The 20,864-nt window shown below is 41.4% G+C and overlaps 1 protein-coding gene across 1 annotated transcript; it reads left to right on the top strand.

Moving 5' to 3' along the window:
- The first annotated feature begins 937 nt into the window (after positions 1-937).
- Positions 938-20,323, top strand: vps35 (VPS35 retromer complex component). Its single transcript, XM_061067852.1, has 17 exons — positions 938-1,010; positions 3,108-3,203; positions 3,791-3,887; positions 5,885-6,008; positions 7,531-7,713; positions 9,250-9,469; positions 10,004-10,087; positions 11,319-11,428; positions 11,977-12,073; positions 12,798-12,946; positions 13,293-13,500; positions 15,368-15,523; positions 15,919-16,041; positions 16,130-16,309; positions 17,110-17,349; positions 18,451-18,594; positions 18,762-20,323. Exons 1-17 carry the CDS (start codon positions 1,008-1,010, stop codon positions 18,939-18,941), a joined length of 2,394 nt encoding a protein of 797 aa, XP_060923835.1. The 5' UTR covers positions 938-1,007; the 3' UTR covers positions 18,942-20,323.
- Positions 20,324-20,864: the final 541 nt, after the last annotated feature.

Raw genomic sequence — 20,864 nt, 5'->3', positions numbered from 1 at the left:
TTAAGTCATGGTTCTATCAGTAAATCTGCTGGTTTAACCTATTTAACCACTCACGTTGATGTAATCTACTGAAAACAACAAGAACAATATAGCAATCATCGTCATCATTAGAATTATTACAACAATGATAATTGGAGGAGAAGAATATAGATTAGAAAACAAGCCCTAGTCCTTTTTATTTTAACTTTAATATTATAACCTTATTTTATGATTCATAAACTTTCTTTCTTGCCTTACAGTATTTTGGTTTCATGTTTATTTGTCTCCTGCTTACCATGCTTCGTGTTTTTTTTCTTGTCCCAATTTCATTATTTGTCACAGTTACAACGACAAGTGTTGGACGAGAAAGACAGGTCAGCTCAACAGCCCAATAAAATGCAACCGAGAGAAGAAACTTTAAATCACGTCAGTTTACATAAAGTAAAAGATGTCAAAAAACTAAAAAACAAGTGCAATCCTATGAATATTAGAGGAATTATAAGAAGAAAACCCAAGTGACAAGTGTATACTGTGTATATAGTTATTGCAGATTTTCCAGAGGTGAGTAAACAAACAGTGCTAACAGGCAGGAATATGCAGACGATGTATCTATTTACACAGCTGCACCTGTTCCTCTTCTAATATGCAGTATCTTGATCTTATTGTCATATTGTTGGGACATTTGAAAATTGTTCAAAAATAAAAAAGGGTGAAGTTCCTGACTTAAGAATGGCGTGCTGGCGTCAGGTTGCTTATAAGGAAATCCCCAAAAATATATATGTCTATGTTACATATTTTTTTGCATTAACTGTGCCCACCTGGGCTTTTGAGTTTCATAAGTGTCGTTGGGTCTAGAACAGTCAACATGTGTACAAATGCTCAGCTATATACATCCTGGCCACAGTGGAGCTGAGGCCACGCCTGGTCTGTGATGTGCTGCTCGCTGAGAGCGGACCGTGAAGGCACCGTGAATGTGGGTCACATGACAGGCCAGCCTCTCCGACTGATCTGATACACAGCTAATAATCATGGTGAGCACCTTCCTAACACTGTTTCCTTCTGTTGTCGTGTTTGCTCCTGGGTCAGGTCCGTGTTCAGTGTGGTGAGTGGAACAACCACACTCCGCTGTGTGAGGCGGAACTCAAATTGGACAAGAAAGTCAGCGCTGCTGTGGCCTAACGTCAGACAGCGGCTAGCCAGGCTAACAAGCTACCAACTGGCCGCGGCTAGTCGTCTCTCGCTAATGTTCATTTAAACCACGTTATAATTACGAAAAATGCCATTGTGTCATCTCCATTTAACGTATCGGGTCAGACGAGCTTCTATTTTATAGCCTCGGAGATATCCCGGACGGAGCAGGTGACAGCTAGCTGTTGTTTAGCATGTTCTTCCGCTTTGCTGTGTCATATGTTACAGTCGCTATATGTTGTGGCCTGAACTCAACAAAAACAAAGTGGAAACGGTGTCTGGTGGTTCACAGCGGCGCCAGGTCCGCCAGCCCGCGGGAGCACAACACCTTTATATTTCAGACATATTTACGCACCGACACACGCACGACTGTATTTAGCGCAGACTCGCCCGAGCGACACTCAAACACTGTGGTTAGTTTCTAAATGTGTCCCGTTGTCATGTGGAAGTTAATGGACAAGCTGAGCTCGGGGTTAGTTTGGTGCAGTCTGGGTTTTATTTATGTTGTAATACAGGACATGTCCACTTACACTGGTAGTAGGCTACACCATATAAAGCCTCAGCAAACTGGTGTATGTCATTAAAAAGTCATTAGAGATACTGCACTTGAATGTGCTTTTTGAGCTGTAGCTAATTTTGATGACTATTAAAAACATAAATGCCTATATTAATATCACATTAAAGGGATAGTTAACTCAAAAATTTAGATTAACTCATTATCTACTCACCAGTATGCCGATGCAGGGTTGGGTGGAGTGTTTGAGTCAACAGAACCCTTTTGGAGTTTCAGGGGTAACTCCAAAAGTGCTGCCGAATCCAATACAATTGAAGTAAATGGTGACCACTTCTTCAAACGTAAAAAACAACAGTAAATAACATAAAAGGCCTCCATACTGCTCCTGTGATGTCATCCAAGTGTCCTTAACCCCCGATATTCATATTCAACTCGACAGGACGTCATTTACACCATGTTTTTAGCCTGAATATCTGCTGTGATACACGCACCACCACAGCTCCAGAGGAGGTTAACAGCGGACAATGAATGCTCGGCCCCGTGCGTAGGCTACGTTGCGTAGCTTTGACACAGAAGCAATAATTGGACTTTACATTGATTCAACCATTTGGGACGTCTCTAATTCATGATATTTACTTATCTATATTTTAAAAAGTTGACACCCACGCTGGTGGGTGGCCCCCTGACGCCAGAGACTGTTCGTGAGTGGGAACATGGAGAACTGCACAAATTTTCACATCTATGTTGACACTAAACCTTTAAACCACCACATCGTCTTCCCTTTGAAGACTTCCCCATCCTCTCCTGCCAATGACTGTCTCTCTCTCACACACCGTTTGAACCGCTGGCTCAGGACCACCACGCCCCTGAGACATGGTTTAGCCCCGGCTGTTTCTCAACGACTGTGATCTTGGCCATCAGGAAACTCTGGAATGCGAAAAGCCTTTACCTCATACCCCTTCTGTCACAAAAGTGTTTAGTCTGCTACTGGAGTCTTAGACAACCTAGATAACTTAGCTTTAGCAAGCTATGGTATATTGCATGTCAGGTTGTGTGAGAGCAAGAGCTGAGGATATATGGGCCTGTCACAGCAGTGTCTTAGCCCCGCCTCCCTGCCTCCTTGCAGTGAATTATAAAGGCTTTTTTTTTATTTCCAGGAAGAAAAACTTCAGCCAAAAGGTTGAAGTTACACTTCAAACTTTGAAGTTTGTGTGGATCTTATTATAATGTCTCCAGAATGAGAACTGTGATATCGATGAAGTCCTCTCACCTTTTTGTTCATAATATTTTTCTTTTCCAGTCATAATGCTTATGAAGAAATAACATTATGATGAAGTGCTGTTTTCCTGATCAATGTCACAGAACAAAATATATTTTAATATGTAGAACATCTAAGATTTAAAGAAGTTGTGTTTCTCTCTTCCAGCCGACCACGCAGTCTCCCCAGGATGAGCAGGAGAAGCTTCTGGATGAAGCTGTGCAGGCTGTCAAGGTCCAGTCTTTCCAGATGAAGCGATGTCTGGTAGGGGCGACTTCAGTCTGTTACAATCATTGTCATGGTGGTGATAATTTGTGATGAGCTGATCAACCTTTGGAACCCCTTTTGCTGAGGGGAAACCACTGCCATTTTCCATTTCATGTATTCGATGTCTTCAGGAGAATTGATTTCCTCGTCATATGTGTCATATTGTCATATTGTCGTCACCCTGCAAGTCTATATTTGAGTCATTCAGTCTGCTGAGGAGTTAGGTTAAGGATGGGGTTAGGGTTCTGTCAATTTTTGTGAGCTAAGTTCTAGATCAATGCATTTCCAATTCCTAATTTTAAACAAAAGTAATATTGTCTGATCGCTAAGATACATTTTAGAGATGACGTTTGTTCATTCTGTTGGATATCTATTTCAAAGCGTATTGAGACTACTGTGGATGACCTAACTAAGATATTCCTGGGTGGGTAGCTAAAATAAGATTCACTTGTTAAATGGACACTGTCCACAATTTCTAATGATATTCATACCAAGGGAGAAAGAGAGGTTACAGTTAATACTTGTCATACACTTGATATTATGCTATATATCTATTTGTTCATAGCTTGACTCTTTGTTTGCAGGACAAGAACAAGCTGATGGATGCTCTGAAGCATGCCTCTAACATGCTGGGGGAGCTGAGGACCTCAATGCTCTCTCCAAAGAGCTACTATGAGCTCTGTATCCTTTGCAGTTGTGGATGAAGACAGATACTACACTTTGTAATGATGTTTTTTTTGTTCACTTTAGAAAGTTGTTTTTTTCACAGCATTATTAATGTGGAATCTTCTCTAACAAGATATGAGGGACATACACCCAGGTCCAGGGTTTCCCCCAGAAAACTTGCTAAGCCTGGTGGTAGGGCTGCTAGAAGGCACCCGCGGGGGGGGGGGGTTGAGTCTGATTTTGAGCTGGACACCATTGTTTCTTATACTCTAAACATGTTGCACTTTGTTTAATATGCACACCTAACTTTTTTATTTTGAAAAGGGGTTAAATAGATACTTTGATATCTTTTTGAGTTGCACTGCTGACTTAACTTATAAGCCCTCTTTTTTATTTATTTTTATCACGTTGGAGTTGCTAGTTTAAACCTACAGTTTTGAGCCTTTGTTTACATTTTTTTTTGTGCTGCATTAACATAGCAGTCAGGCCTCTTATTTCAGAAACAATGAACCGTAACAGTTTGGTTACCAATAAAAGGTAAGCCTACTACTTCTTTGCTTTCAGCCAGCTACTCAAACAGACAAGCAACAAAATAACAAACAAACAAAATACACAGGCAAGTGTCGGCCTACTTTGAAATAAATTAAACACAGAACTTTGTAGGGCTATTTGAGTCCTCCTCATATTTGTGGAAAATGTATGAAATAAGAAGTACCCTATTTTTAAATAAATAAAACCAAATAGCTGCAGCCTAATCGTGTAACGGACTAGGTTTATGTTTATGTTTGGTTTTGACTTATGTTCAGTAAAACACTGTGTTGAAGGAGCGTTCTGATGTCTGAGGGTCAGTGAAGGTGACGCATGTTCAGTAAAACACTGTGTTGAAGGAGCGTTCTGATGTCCGAGAGTCAGTGAATGGGTCTGGGTGGGACATGTGACTGTTTGGACCAATAGGATGGTTGCTTGGGGATCGGGGCCATAGATATATATAAAGACTAGATATCTCGCTCGACGGAGCCGGACGTCACCACATGGCGGCCATCTTGTTGCGGGAGGCTCTCTCACCCATAACATTGTGTTGGTAGTTGTAAATAACCATAACTTGCTCAATTTTCAACCGATTTTGAAACGGTCTGGTTTGTTATAAACGTCAGAGATGTAGTTATGACACTGCATAAATTATTAATTTTTTTTAGAAAATAACACAATTATTCATAAGTACACAGTGTCATATCTACATCTCTGACGTTTATAACAAACCAGACCGTTTCAAAATCGGTTGAAAATTGAGCAAGTTATGGTTATTTACCACTACCAACACAATGTTATGGGTGAGAGAGCCTCCCGCAACAAGATGGCCGCCATGTGGTGACGTGCGTCTCCGTTGGCCGGCAACGCGGCCGAGATATCTAGTGTTCATATCTGTGATCGGGGCCATGTCTGTGATCGGGGCTCAATGAGGAAGTGAAGTGTTGTTGATGTGCGCGAGTGACGGGGGGGGGTGGGGGGGGAAGCCTGGCGGCCCGCCAGGCCTATACAGCACTGGGGGAAACCCTGCAGGTCTGATCAGCCTCTGGTGGGCCGGCCTTAGAAGAGGGTATCTTGTGATTAAAAGGCAGAAACAGCTGATGACGCTATTGTACACAACTAAAGATATGTCCCCAACATCTGCTCATATTTTTTAGACTGAGCCCTGCAGGAACAACCACTAGATTCTCAATTGTGAGAAATGGGAGTTTACAATTAGAAATGAACCTCTTTCTCATGTTTCGGACCATATTGAGGTCGGAACGTCTGTAAATTATGTCTGTATGTAAATTACGTGCTCAGCACAACACTAACACACCCGAAGTAGCCAAAACTCAAAGATACTTTTTAGGTTTATGGGTGAATGCAACATACAGGGAATCACTCTTGCACTGTGTCAATGCAGTAAGAGTAGTGTGAGCAGCATATTAGTGCAGTATTGCCTGTTAAAATGAATTGTTCCTGGTCCCTAACAGTCTTTTCAGATATGGCCATCTCTGACGAACTCCACTACCTGGAGGTTTATTTGACTGATGAGTTTGCTAAGGGACGCAAGGTAGCAGATCTGTATGAGTTGGTCCAGTATGCAGGGAACATCATCCCCAGACTGTGAGTATCACCTGAACTGACCTACCATCAATCAGAAAGTAGCTACAGATATTTAAATATATACAGGCCTTGCAGTCTGTGTTCTGACTGTGACTCTCTGAGCCTCTACTCAAACACTGATGTGAAACAATGAATATCAGGGTTTAGCATTGAGTTTTTATTTTTATGTACTTTCGTGACCTGTGATTATTTACCTGAATGGGGCTACTGTCACTATCAGCTTCTATTGACACACTAGCAATGTTCACATAAAGCTTGCCTTACTCTTTGACTATTGAAGGCCATTACATGATGAACAAATTAAAGTCAGACAAATTGAAATACAAATATTTAAAGCAGAAAAAACAACTTATAGTTAACCGTTAACAGTTCAGAATGGTGACTTATGAAATGTGTCTCTTTTGTCACCAAGCAAACATGATCTACTAGTCAGCAAAGGAAACCTTGGATTATCCTAAATAATTAACATTAATTGTAATATTATATTTTAATATTATTATTTAAAATGTAGTAAATAAATTATAATATTAAATTTTCTTGGTTGTTGGGAGGGATGATTTCATAATGGTCAATATGCTAATAAAATTATTATTGACCACACTACCTCTGTTCATTTTGATCTGTATGTATTCATTTATAATGCAATTTTATATATTTGAACTAGTAATGTAATTATTTTTGGTAATATATAATATATTATATTGTACTGTATTTGGATGCATGTGCTTTGTCAGAAGGGGCCACAGTAATGCTGTCTCAACACAGTAGTACAGAACTAATTGAGTAGAAATTAAATAATGTAAATGATCAGTCAAAAAAAGGAAAGTTAATAGGTAGATTCAGAAATAAAACAGCATCACCCAGTCAGGAATAAAGATTAATCTCACTGAGGCATGATGTGGTTTAGAGGAAAGGAATCCACTTTCTACCACTTGGTGTTTCAAACCAAAACAACAATTAATGAAATACTACTTAACTTAAGCCAAATATCCTAAACAAGCAAATAGACAAACTAGTCCAAATAAAGTAAATGTCATTTTTAATATGTCATTATAAATAAGCTATCCCAATCAGATAATTAATGAATATTAGTAAAACTAGCGCGAAGTTCACACCTGACGCTGAAGCACCGCACAGCCGCCTGGCTGTTCACACCGGACGCTCATTTCTCCGCGTTCGTCAGCCTGTGATTCTGCTTTCTCCGCTGGTTGTTGTAGGCTCGGTTCAATGTAGGTGTTCAGGGGTGAATGATGATGGTCTTCACAGCCCCCCCACCACCCCTCTCTTTCTCTCTCTGTCTGTCTGCTTGTAGTGGATGGGCAGATGGGGAAATTTCATCATGTGGGAGAAAAAATCTGGGAAATTGAAACTCTGACCTGATGCTGAAAACATCGGTGCAGAGCACGAGTGTATACCTCCATGTCTTCACTTGCCTCATACTGGTGTAGGATCCAGGTTCATACTACGGAAAAATTAACATTTTATCAGATCAAGACTCTTTGCTTTGCCCTTCTCTCCCCAGGTACCTGTTAATCACGGTGGGTGTGGTGTACGTTCGCTCCTTCCCCCAGTCTCGTAAGGACATCTTGAAGGACCTGGTCGAGATGTGTCGTGGTGTTCAGCACCCCCTCAGAGGTCTTTTCCTCAGAAACTACCTGTTGCAGTGCACCCGCAATATCTTGCCGGATGATGGAGAGCAGCCAGAGTAAGCCAGTCAAGCCTTTTTTCTTTGTATCTCCCATCGCTTCTCAGAGTATGTTGTCCTGGTCTGACCACCCCTTTGGTTACTTTTGGTTTGCATTTAAGTTAAGGTTGTTTCAATCAGGACTTTGTGGGCCGATCACTAATCAGTGAACGTTTGGAGAAGTATCTGGAAAAGGGTCTTTGGCCCTGTTTACGCCTGATTAACATGCGTCTTGGGGAATCCAATTGACCACATACAATATATCTATTTAGCCCACTCTATGTGCAAATATACACTACAGAGCTGACCATTATTACTGTCAATTTCTTCCATTTAGTTTTTTCAATTCAGCACCACATTAAACTCCTGTATCAGACTGTGTCTTTGACACATGCTTCACCTGCGCTATCAGCAGTGGCAGGACGGACGCTGTGCACGATTTTATAACTGAACTGTATGAGCAGGACACATACTTGAAATTCCTCTGACTGTGATGTAATCTGATGTTTTCACATCACAGATAAATGATGAAGAAAGGCATTAATACCACAGATGAGAAGAGAAGCAAGATGCTTTACTCTCATGCCATCTCTTTTCTAACATCCTGAATGCTGCACATGGTTGGTGGTGTAAGAGTAGTCAGCATTTTTTCCTCACAGCAAGAATGTCCTGTATGTTGGAAACTCCCCCCCACTAATTCCCCCTTAAATCAAATTGTCAGATTTGACATTTTTGTTGAAGCTCAGTTTAAACAAATCCATCATGTTAATTAAAGCTGGAGATAATTACAGGTTCGAAGCTCATTGCTTGACATTCATGCATTCATCAATTTTACAGTTGTTATCAGAAAAATGGAATAATAAAGATAACTTACTAACAGGAAAATAACACTCAACAAAACAAAGGTCTCAAACTAGAAGATTTTTGAGCTACCAGGACACCTCTTGAACTCTGTGTCTCCTGTTTTCACAGTCTGAATAACGCATATAAAAAAAACTCTTATGATTCTAATAAACGAGAAAAGGTGTCATTAGATTTGAGAACAAACAATCCTAAAGAATGGTGATTTTTGTGAATGTTTCATTTTGTCCAGTTTATACATGGAAACTGTGCTCCCCTCGTAATGTCAGACCTGGGAGGGGAATTTACTGCCAAGTGTCAAGTGGACAGGTCCAGGCAGGCACAGATCAACTTTCACAGGGTCCCCACCCTGTAGGCCCTCCACCTGCAGGGATAAGAATTGGGCACCAGGGACATGGTTGCACCGATCCCTGACAGGGGATACTAGTGCGTGTGATGTGAAATATCACCTCTCTGTGGGGGAGAGTAGGAGTCGGAGAGGGAGCAGTACCAAGGAGATATAGACCTGACCTGCACACAGGTCTACGGTGAAGCATCAGAGTAAAAACACTACATTAGAGATCTGTAATGTGGTAAAAATATCATTATGAAACTGTTGTGAGACAAATATAGTGTACATGCACATAATAGTTAAGCACTCAAATGATGCTTTTCATTTTACAAGCTTCCTTGTAATAAACTGTCTTTACTCCACAGGGGATCAGAGGAGATGACTGGTGATATCAATGACTCTATTGACTTTGTCCTGCTAAACTTTGCGGAAATGAACAAGTTGTGGGTCCGAATGCAGCATCAGGGTCACAGCCGAGACAGAGAAAAGAGGGAAAAGGAACGACAAGAACTTAGGATTCTGGTTGGCACCAACCTAGTTCGCCTTAGCCAGCTGGAGGGTGTCAATGTGGACAAGTACAAACAGGTATGTGTTTGCTGTAACACTTAACTAAAACAGGAGCTTTCAGTTTGAGTCTGGATGGTGAAAATGACCAAAATGTGAACTGCTGCACAGGGGATCCAAATCAAATTGTGGAAGTCCCAGCTCTGAGACGAGCTCTGCATCACAGCAGCCTGAGTTAGTGTTAAGTTTGTAGACTGACACAACAAGCTGCTTCACAGCTGTGTATTGCATAGATCCTGCTTCAGAATTACTACATTGGTAGGTTAAATAGGTTCATTTTGTGTTCCTAGATGAGTTCTTCATCAGTTTACCAAAATACATTGACAGTTTGTTCTACAGCCACTCCACTCTGAAATATTGTTTTTGTGACTGAAAGGGAAAATCTACTGCACTTTTGTATGTGATTTGATAGGGAAGTTACGTGTGAATTGTATATTAGCACTTAGTTTCATGAATAAGCCAGGCTTATTTATTGTTACTTGTATCTTGTTACATAATGTACAATTACAAAACTATGTGGGTAAATTGATATCTCTCTGTTTTCCCTCTGCACAGATTGTTCTTGCTGGAGTGCTGGAGCAGGTTGTGAACTGCAGAGACCCGTTGGCTCAGGAGTATCTAATGGAGTGCATCATTCAGGTACTAACCCTCTGTGATGATGCCACCATTGACCTTATTGAACTGATCTGTTTCTGGCCATGATGTGGACTTGACCAATCTACATTCAATACAGTTGTTACACTCACTATCACATGAACGTGAGTGATCCCAGCAGCCTGCTGACTTCTTCAAACACTGGCCTCATGTTTCTTGTAGAAATTGTAGAAATTATCCCAGTGGATACAACACATTTGATAGGCATTTGGTAGTTATTGTATCTGGATTGGACTCGATACAACCACAGGGACAGACGTCTCATATTAATGGATCAATTTATTTTCATCCTGTCTGAACTGTAGTCCCTGTAGTTGGAAAGTTTATGCAAGTGTCTGATTTCATGTCAGTGCAAATGTTATGTTAATTTAAAGACAAATTATCGGCTACAAAATTAGGGATGCACCGATCCGATATTTGTATCGGTATCGGTACCGATATTGAAGAAATTTCTAGATCGGGTATCGGTGACAATGGGCCGATCCATATCGGCTGATCTATTCAGTGTAATTCTATGCTGTACGCTGTGAGTGACGTCATACGCAAGCAACACGCCGTGCGGAGCCGACAGTGTCCGGCGCCTCTCCCCGCGGCCCCGGTGCGAGCCGAGCCGCCTCCACCGGGGCCGCGGGGCTCCCCGGAGCCGGGCTGCCGGCTGCTGGTGCTGCTGCCCCGGGACCGGGACCCGGACCGGGAGCCGGAACTTTGCCCACTCCGCCCGCCGCTAGCTTCCGGGGCGGCTGTGAACCCTGGTCCGGCTCCCGCTCCCGCTCCGGCTCCCGGTCCGGCTACCGCTCCCGGTCCGGGTCCCGGTCCCTCCGCCGGCCCGGTGCCGGACGGGTCCCGGTCCGGATCTCCCGCCCTGCTCAGTTTGAACAGAACCGGCGGAGCTGCAAAGTTGGTGAACTCGCCCGCGGGTGACTTAGAACTGGTGCGGACCAGGGGAATCCGACTGTTTAATTAGTATCGGTATCGGATCGGTATCGGTATCGGCCGATACTAAACCTCAGATATCGGTATCGGTATCGGAGGTGAAAAAAGCGGATCGGTGCATCCCTATACAAAATGATATTCAACTAGCCCTTGAATACTAAATACAACTAGAATTATAACATTGTCAGTTTCTTGTTTGAAACTCCAACCTTAATTTTAGTTTCATAGATAATATAAAAGCTCAGCTCCAAAGTTCAGGTCTAAAAAACTCTTGTCTTGTCAGGTTTTTCCCGATGAGTTCCACCTTCAGACCCTGAACCCTTTCCTGCGCTCCTGTGCTGAGCTTCATCAACACGTCAACGTCAAGAACATCATCATCGCCCTCATTGACAGGTACAGTCGGATTCAGTGTAAACCAACTAAGTCAAAAGAATTAGAAACTCTCAAAATACCTTTTTGTTGTCAATATTTGCATTTGCAGCTTTTGTTTAAGCAAAATGAACTAATTCTGCATTAACTGATATGGATTGTTTGTGTCCTTGTAGTGACTGAAAAATACATTCAATATAATATCCAATATAATAGCTGAGCAAAAGACACTAATGGAGAGAAACACACAGTGTAAAATATTGTTTAATATTCCAGTTTAATCTAGCTACAGACCCTTTCCATTATGTCTCAAACATTATATGTATATAAAAGTTTTAATGTATTTTCCTGTAAAAGAGAAATAACCTTTCCTGTAGATTATGTTTTATTATAGTGTCCTGAATCACCAGATGGTAAAATAAGGTGACTGTACATGTTGTTTTACTAAAGAAAAAAGTGGATTTATTATTACTCTATAAAGAAGAATAAACGAGATGACCTATTTGCTCCCTGTTTGTGACCTTAACAGCAGAAATCAACTCAGCTCTAATCTTTTTTTTTTTTTTTTCCAGACTCGCTCTGTTTGCTCATCGAGAAGACGGCCCCGGCATTCCAGCTGAGATCAAACTGTTTGACATCTTCTCTCAACAAGTGGCCACTGTCATTCAGGTAGGTTATATTAGTTTAACCTGATGTGTAAGAAAATATAATTAGTATGTAAGAATATAAAAATGCTGGTTTAAGTCACATTCAGGCAGGATTTATTTCAGAAAAGGTGATTTTTATTTAACATGATTAATAGCCACATGTGTTTTTTCTCCGTCTACTCCACTTTACCTGAATCAACTTTCTGTAACAGTCCCAGTAATAACAATTTATTGCAGTCCCTTCACTCAACTCAAGGACAAGCAGTGGAGGGCCTAATAACTGCACTTTATAAAGGAAAAAAGAACAGGCTTTTTTACATAAGCGTGGGTTTCGGGAAACTGACTCTGTCATGTCCACTGTCATTGTTTTGCTGATGCAGGCTCATCTGTTTGCAATGCACTTTCTTTAGTCATTCGGTAGAATTTAGACAAAGCGCAAAACTAATGTTTAATTTTCCTCGTCTAAGAAGCTACCAGTTTATCTGTATTAGAACGCTGGGCATGATTTAATTTTTTGCCTGAGCAAAGCTCACAGAGCGACAGGAAGTGGGTCAATCTAATTGTCCCATTACTGATCTACATGGGTTTTGAACCTTCAGTCATGTCAGCTCCCTGCAGTATGATAAACCAGCAGAATGTTCTGACTACACTTTCCCTCTCAAGCTCTACTGACTTCAAGTTAAAGTTTCAAACAAATGCTGGACTGACAACGCTGATGCTTGTATTGTATGTTCTACCTCCTTCAGTCTCGCCAGGACATGCCATCAGAGGATGTGGTCTCTCTCCAAGTGTCCCTTATCAATTTGGCCATGAAATGTTACCCTGACCGTGTTGACTATGTAGATAAGGTCCTGGAGAGCACTGTGGAGATATTCAACAAGCTCAACTTGGAACAGTAAGTCTCCATACACTTGAAACACAGGGGTTTAAGAAATGCTACGTATTTGGGCTGTTCTTAATCGTCATGGGGTACCACCATATTACAAGGTCTTATTGGTGGGTTCAAGATTTTTCCATTTATTAATGTTATACAGTCATTCTTCTAAGCTGCAAGGCCTAATATTTGTCAAATAGCAGGGTACGAGAGCAGTATTATTAAAACATAAACTTCTCAAGTAGATGCAAATGCAGTCTTTAGTGAAATAACATATAAAAAACTGGAAGTTATTTCAGTGGGCGTGAGAGTGGAAAATGATCAGGAAGCTGGATACTACCGTGCATACTCTTTATCCCACTTGCAGCATAGCGACCAGCAGTGCAGTGTCAAAGGAGCTCACCAGACTGTTGAAGATCCCAGTGGACACCTACAACAACATCCTGACCGTGTTGCAGCTCAAGCACTTTCCACCTCTCTTCGAGTACTTTGACTACGAGTCACGCAAGACCATGAGCTGCTACGTGCTGAGCAACACGCTGGAATACAACACCACCATTGTGGCCCAGGAACAGGTCAGATTCCAAGCTAACACTACAGCACAAGGATGTCACTCCACTAGTTTGTAGTTTATTAGGTACACTCAGCTAAGAGTAATTAGTGTTGTCACAATACCAAAATTATGACTTCGATACTATACCTGCCAAAATATCACGATACTCGATACTTTCGATACGATACCACCAATACGATACAATACCACAAATACGGTACGATACCACAAATACGATACGATACTGGTATATTTATTTATCATAGTAATAAATAAAACATCTGTAAGGTTCCCTTTTTTACCAGCTTGTTCCTGCCCAGCTTTTTGAACACTTAACAAATGGTATTCATATTAGTATTAGCCTACAGCAAGATATAAATGAAAACTACATGGTGACATCATAGCATTGATTATACACGGCGATGCAGGCCTATTGTCCGTATCTGACTATATGACTTCATAGTTATTTCCACAAGAGTTACATAATTTTACAGATGTGTGTTTGAGGTGAAAAAAAAGTAAAAACATGCCACCTGAGCGAGCGAGTGGGGGCGGGGCCCCTGGGGCGTGTGTGTGTGTGTGTTTTGACACACACACACACACACACACAGGCCCGCTCAGGCCCGCTCCTGGTTTTTTCATGCTGGCCTGATACGATGCTGATTTGACAAATGAACGTGACGTTCCCGTTCAACATATGAACACTGCACTGGGAGCACTGCAGAGGGGCCGAAGAGCCGCGGGATGCAATGCAAACCCCCCCCCCCGCTCCGGAGAAACAACGACTTGTTTTCGTGTTCCGCCGTGAAAGACATGCGGACGTTACAGTCCCGCGTCACATCCCCCCCCTCTCCCGGTGGCGCGCTCCACCTGTTATGTCTCCGCCCGTTGCGCCACACAGTTTGAGAGAGAATCACTGCCAACAAGCCGAGGACAGTCAGCTCGGCCATGTCTCCCCTCCTCGCTGTGAGTGAGGACTGCCTGTTGCATGTGTGAGAGCTGGGTAGCCCCGCCCCTCGCAGTCAATGCATGCAGGCAGCGGGACAGGGAGCGGAGCAGAGAGTGCGCTCTCTTTGCCTGCTATTTTAATAAAGTACCGGTACTAAAAATATGCTAAACCGTATTGTTTTTAACGTAAGGGTACCGCGGTACCTTTCTAGTACCGGTACACCGTGCAACACTAAGAGTAATACAGTCTTACAGACTGGTCTTGAAATGAATCCTACATTCATGAAGGTTATAATATTCTGTTTATGTTGGAACTGTTAGAGAGGCTGAATAATAGAGAAACCTAATTACATTATGAAATATATTTCAACAGCAACAAAACTACACCCTCGAATCATCACTCAAATGCCAATTTAAATCTAATACAATTTAAATAAAGACAGATCATTATACTCAAACTCTGGTTCTTATTTTAAATCACTCCTCACTTACTTTTAGATGAAGGCTTTTTTAAAATAGTAATTCTGTCATTTATCTATTTTCTATTCCTCTGGCATTTTATTTATGTTTTTATTATCAGGTCTCAAGTTCTAGGTTTTGTCTGTTTGTTTTCTACACAACTACTCAAAATTCTTGCATTGGCAAGACCTGAAGCCAGGTTTATGCATGATGGAAAAGGTTAACAGGAGCCTAGACATATACCCAACTGTAGAGAACTATGATTAGATATAGAATCAGATAAATTGGCGAGAACAGGGCATCATTCCCATGTGTTTATTCGGGTTAACTCCTGACTCTGGTCCTCTCCTGCTACTCTGACTCAGTTGAGCTGGTTGATGCCGGCATCTGATACATGAGCTCAGAGTCATTCACTTTCAAAGCCAAAAGCAGTGGGAAAAATGTTGAAAATTAAATCATCTCTCCCTCTCCGATATCTTTAGGTGGATTCCATTTTGACTTTGGCATCGACGCTGATCCAGGACCAGCCAGACCAGCCAGCTGATGATCCTGACCCTGAGGACTTTGCTGAGGAGCAAAGCCTTGTGGGTCGTTTCATCCACCTTCTACATTCTGAAGATCCAGATCAACAGTACCTTGTGAGTCCTCACCATTCCATTTTTTTCTTTTTATCTCATGTAGTAGATTTTCCCACATTCTATTGTGCTGGCCTTTATGTTACTGCTGAATATTTTGGAAGTAATACCATAGTGTTTCCTCTTTTGAAAGTATTTTCCCTCCTTGGTCAATTAAGAGTTTTGAACTGTTAGGAATTAATTGATTGAGGAATTTATAAATTAATTTACTGAATGAAAATGAATGCTAACAGTAGCTGCCCTAAAAGTGTGAAACTGTATTTATAACTTTGAAACTCTACATGCAACTCTATGTTTCATCTTTGTCAAAGTTCTTTAATTTACAAATCCCAAACATGGTTGGCAGACAATAAGTCTGTTTTGTTAATTGAAGGTAACTTTCAGATTTTTTCGGTCAGATTCTGAACACAGCCCGAAAACACTTTGGGGCTGGTGGAAACCAAAGGATTCGCTACACACTCCCTCCTCTGGTGTTCGCTGCCTACCAGCTGGCCTTCAGATACAAGGAAACCTCCTCACTGGTGAGCAAACGACACTGCTCACTACACCTTGCATCGTTATAACTGTACTGTACTGTTATTAAATTATCCCAAATGTGCCTGTCCTCAGGATGACAAGTGGGAAAAAAAGTGTCAGAAGATCTTTTCCTTCGCCCACCAGACCATCAGTGCACTTATCAAGGCTGAGCTTGCTGAGCTGCCTCTTCGACTCTTCTTGCAGGGGGCGCTGGCTGCAGGCGAGATCGGCTTTGAGAACCATGAGACTGTAGCATATGAGTTCATGTCCCAGGTAGTAAAAGACTGTCAGTTCTTTGACTCTGTTGAGAGTTCAGCCTTACATCATGTCCACACAGTGAAAGCAGCCAAAGTATAGGTGTGAAAGTGAACGAAGATTAAACCATGTGTTAGGACCCTTTTGTAAATGAGTTGATACACATAATGGTTTATTTCATGATACATTTCTATATAAAACAACAAACAGTGTCTCCTTTTGGCATTATATTTAAGTGCAGTGGATTAGGGTGAAAGCTACAGTTGCTGTTCCACATTTCTTACAGTAGATACACAGATGTCAGGCACATATTGAATACATAACTTTCCCACTGGCTCCATTGTTCATGCCATTGTTTTATAGACCTTAAACCTACTTTGTTAATTTTTGTATATCAGAAATGATGCCTGCATTCATAAATACAAAGTGTTGGCTCCGTGCTGCAGCAGTGTCACATTACAGGAGGGGGGTTTTGACCAATAAGGCAGAGGATTTGATGTTGTTGGGATGAGTGAAATGTTTGGGGGTTTGTGTAGATATGCATCTCTGAGCAGTTTTATTCAAAAGAGGTTGATTAGCCCAAGGCTGAAAAGCTATTTCTAATTATATTCATTCCAGAGGCAACCATGCCATTTCTGTTATTTATATATATTTTTTGTTTTGTCTCTCTGTTAATCTAAAATACTTATTCTGTAGCTCTCTCCTTTGACCATCCTTTGTCTTATTTGTATTCTTCTTTCTCTCTCTCTCTCCTTCCTCACTGACCCCACCTTTCCCCTTATTTCTCTTATTGCTCAATCCTTCCCCCTCCTCACCAGGCCTTCTCCCTGTATGAGGATGAGATAAGTGACTCCAAAGCCCAGTTGGCAGCCATCACACTAATCATCGGTACCTTTGAGCGAATGCGTTGTTTCAGTGAGGAAAACCACGAGCCACTGAGGACTCAGTGTGCGCTAGCTGCCTCCAAGCTCCTGAAGAAGCCTGACCAGTGCCGAGCCGTCAGCATCTGCGCCCATCTCTTCTGGTCAGGTCGCAGCACTGAAAAAAACGGAGAAGAGGTGTGTTTGAGATATATGCAAAAACAGATCTAAATGTGATTTGCTCATATTGACCAGTTATTTGTTGCTATAAAAACAGTGCTTTATGTCATGATTGACTCAGTTGGTTTGGTGATTTAATTAACTGGAACTTACGCCGGGTTTACACCGGGCGCTGAAGCGACGCGTAAGCGCTAATCCCTAGCGCGCCGGCGCTTGGCTGGTCACACCGGACACCCTTAACTCCGCGGCGGTCATCCTGCGATTCCTCTCCGTGATCACACATACAGCTGATATTTGTCATTAACTGCAACGGCGTCCCAGCATTTGTCCTATTTAATGTTGTCTTTATACAACATGTGCCGAGGATCAAACAGCTCACTGTACTTTTCCACTTCAATTATTAATTTAATGTCATCCATCTTCAAGAACTTCTCCGCTGTTTGCTCCGTTCAATGTCGGGTGTCGAGGGTAAATTACGTATTCTCCGCTCAAGCCTATGGGGAGAGTACGTAGACACGCACCCCCCCTCTCTCTTTTTATCTTTATGACTGCTTGTGTGCTTGTAGTGGGGGCAGAGGGGGACATTTAATAATGTGATCGGTAAAATTGAAAACTGCAGGACAACAGAAGGGGAATACAAACTATGGGATGCATATTTGATCATTTATATCATATAAAATATGTCATCAATATCGTTTAAAATCATTTTTCAGTGCGTTTCCTGCAGCGATACTCTCGCGTCAAGCGGAAAAAATAGACTCGACGCCGAAACGATCGCTGCACTGCGCTCGGCAGCCTTGGCGCAGGGCTGGCTGCCACCGGCACAAAGGATTAACATGGGAGTGGATGGGAGTCAGCTGTTATTTAAGGCATGGCGCTGCGCTTACGCGATGCTTCAGCGCCCGGTGTAAACCCGGTGTTAAGCCCACTGCTCAACACAATGATAACCACGGTGCAGACTGTGGCTACAAATGGCATCAACAGTGAAAGATGGCGGCCCCATAGCTGACATGTTTTGGCTTCCATTTTGTATAATGGGAGAAAGTTGAGACACTTTATCCATTTTTATGTAAAGTCATAGACAAGGCTCTGGCTAACTAGTACTGTTGCACCTTTTAGATACGTGATGGTAAGCGGGTGATGGAGTGTCTAAAGAAAGCCCTGAAGATTGCAAACCAGTGCATGGACCCATCGCTGCAAGTCCAGCTTTTCATCGAAATCCTCAACAGATACGTCTGCTTCTATGAGAGAGAAAACGACGCGGTAGGACACAACAAATGTCAAATTTCCACACCAAAAATAATAAATGTCAACTGTTTTAAACCTCAAAACACATAGACATTTCCTTCTATATAATGTTAATGCAGTCTGTACAAGTTCTGTAAACATCACTTCACACATATAATGTCCTCCATCCTCCAACCATCCAGGTGACTGTCCAGGTATTAAATCAGCTGATCCAAAAGATAAGGGAAGATCTTCCCAATCTGGAGGCAAGTGAGGAAACGGAGCAGATCAACAAACACTTCCACAACACACTGGAGCATCTTCGCCTGCAGAGGGAATCCCCTGAGTCCGAGGGTCCTGCTTATGAGGGCCTGGTCCTTTAAACTAGGCAGGTTGGAAGGATGAGAAGCCCATCCATAGATGTCTCACTATATTATGAGTATACAACTACACACACTCACAAAGACACACAGAGGCGAGGGATAAAAATAAACATCAAGAAATGCTAAAAGAATTCAGCCCTTTATTTTTTTTATTTCATTATTATTCATTTTTTGCATCATTTCCTCCTCACCTTCCCTTAGGAGCAGAACTATTATCTGCAACTGGTTGGAGACGTTACATTTTAAGAAATGTGTGTCAGCAACATTGTACTTAGCTTCGATTTGCAAATGTGGCAAGTCTCAGGCATCATTCCTTTATGAATTCATACTTGACCAATTTATCTTTAACCTGCATCACGTTATTGTTGATAGTAGACTTACTAGCTGTGATAGGTGTATACACTGAGTCATCAACCCCTCACTTGATCACATCTTTCCATACTGAAAGTGAATTTACTAGCTGAGCGTATAAAGGCTACATAGCATTGTAGTTGTGTTACAGCTGTGAAACACGTGAGCTAGTTTCCAAATCTGAATAATGAATAACTCTGGTGTTCTTTCGGAAGGCTGTGTGGCACATTGTAAACAGGATGGCACCGACCAAGTCCAAACAAATTGAATGACAAGAAAACTTTGGCCCTGCAGGAATGACACAGATACTCATATTCCCACTAAAAAAACAGACAAATGTTTCGGAGGGGAGCACCTTTTCATCACATCGTGCTTTGACTGTGGGAACTTATGACCGTTCAGTTAATGACTTTGCCAGCATCCCAGCTGGGCTGCAAGTAAACAACCTAAAGTCTAGTCATTTGTATGTGGGAAATATTTCATATTTTTTCAAAAGATCCTATATCCTCTCACTTCGTAGTAGTGCTTCTTTTTGATTCCATCATAATTGTCTCTCCATATCATGTGTATTAGTTTATATATGGACTTCTCATCAATGAATTGACACGTTCAGAACTGCAGCATGTATTTGCATGCTCTAGTATGCTTGTACCTTAAGGCCCAATTTACTCTACATTGATCCCACCAACTATAATGTCTGACTTTGTCAAAACAAATTTTAGATCTGTGAAATCCTGGGGGAGCTGCAGCAATTCCTAAGGATTGTAGATGCTTGACAACTTGCCATACTGAGTACGTAACCATGTACTGTTTGTGTGTAAAATTTTGGAATTATTTGCTGCAGCATCTGACAGTGTCTGCTGATCTCTCTCTTCTTTTCATTTTTAGCTATTGTTGATTTGTTGAAGACACTCTTCACCAATTTCTCTCCCTTTTTGAATCTGTGTAAACCCACTTGTAAATCAGATAAAGAAGATTAAATAGCAAATATCGTTGTCATTTACTGAAATAAAATTGAAATTAACAATAAATATGTGCATTTTGTTAATTTTACACACAGCATATGAATATAATAAAATCTTATCATTATTAATACATTGACTGGCTGTGATATATTTTGGGCTTTTGTTTTTTCTTGAATTATGATAACATCAAATTTTGTACGCTGAAGGTGAGATTCCAAAAGTTTGTCAACTAACAAAATATGTGTCCCCCTTGGCCTGTTTGTCTGATGACTCGCACAAAACATGTAAACAGTCAATCAGACTGACTCGTGGCATCACATAAAATTGCATTTCAAATCTGACGTGATGTGGTAAACCGTCCACATATTTGTATACTCTACATGCCTGTAGTAAATTGTCGTATAATATAGATTTCATGAGGAAACAAATACGATATCTAAAATCTGCAAGACGATTAGATATAATATGTGGATGCAACCAGAGATGGTACGATATCGTTTAAGAGCAAATTCCTCTTTCTGAACTAAGTGTTAGATGAATGACAACAATTGATGCCTATCCAATTTAATTAATTTGAAGAATGGATGGGGACAAATTGTGAAGGATG

The sequence above is a fragment of the Limanda limanda genome, chromosome 3 (genome assembly GCF_963576545.1).
Source record: "Limanda limanda chromosome 3, fLimLim1.1, whole genome shotgun sequence".
Lineage (NCBI taxonomy): Eukaryota > Metazoa > Chordata > Actinopteri > Pleuronectiformes > Pleuronectidae > Limanda > Limanda limanda.
Note: the sequence above shows the minus strand (reverse complement) of the source record. Positions and strands in the feature narration are given on the sequence as shown.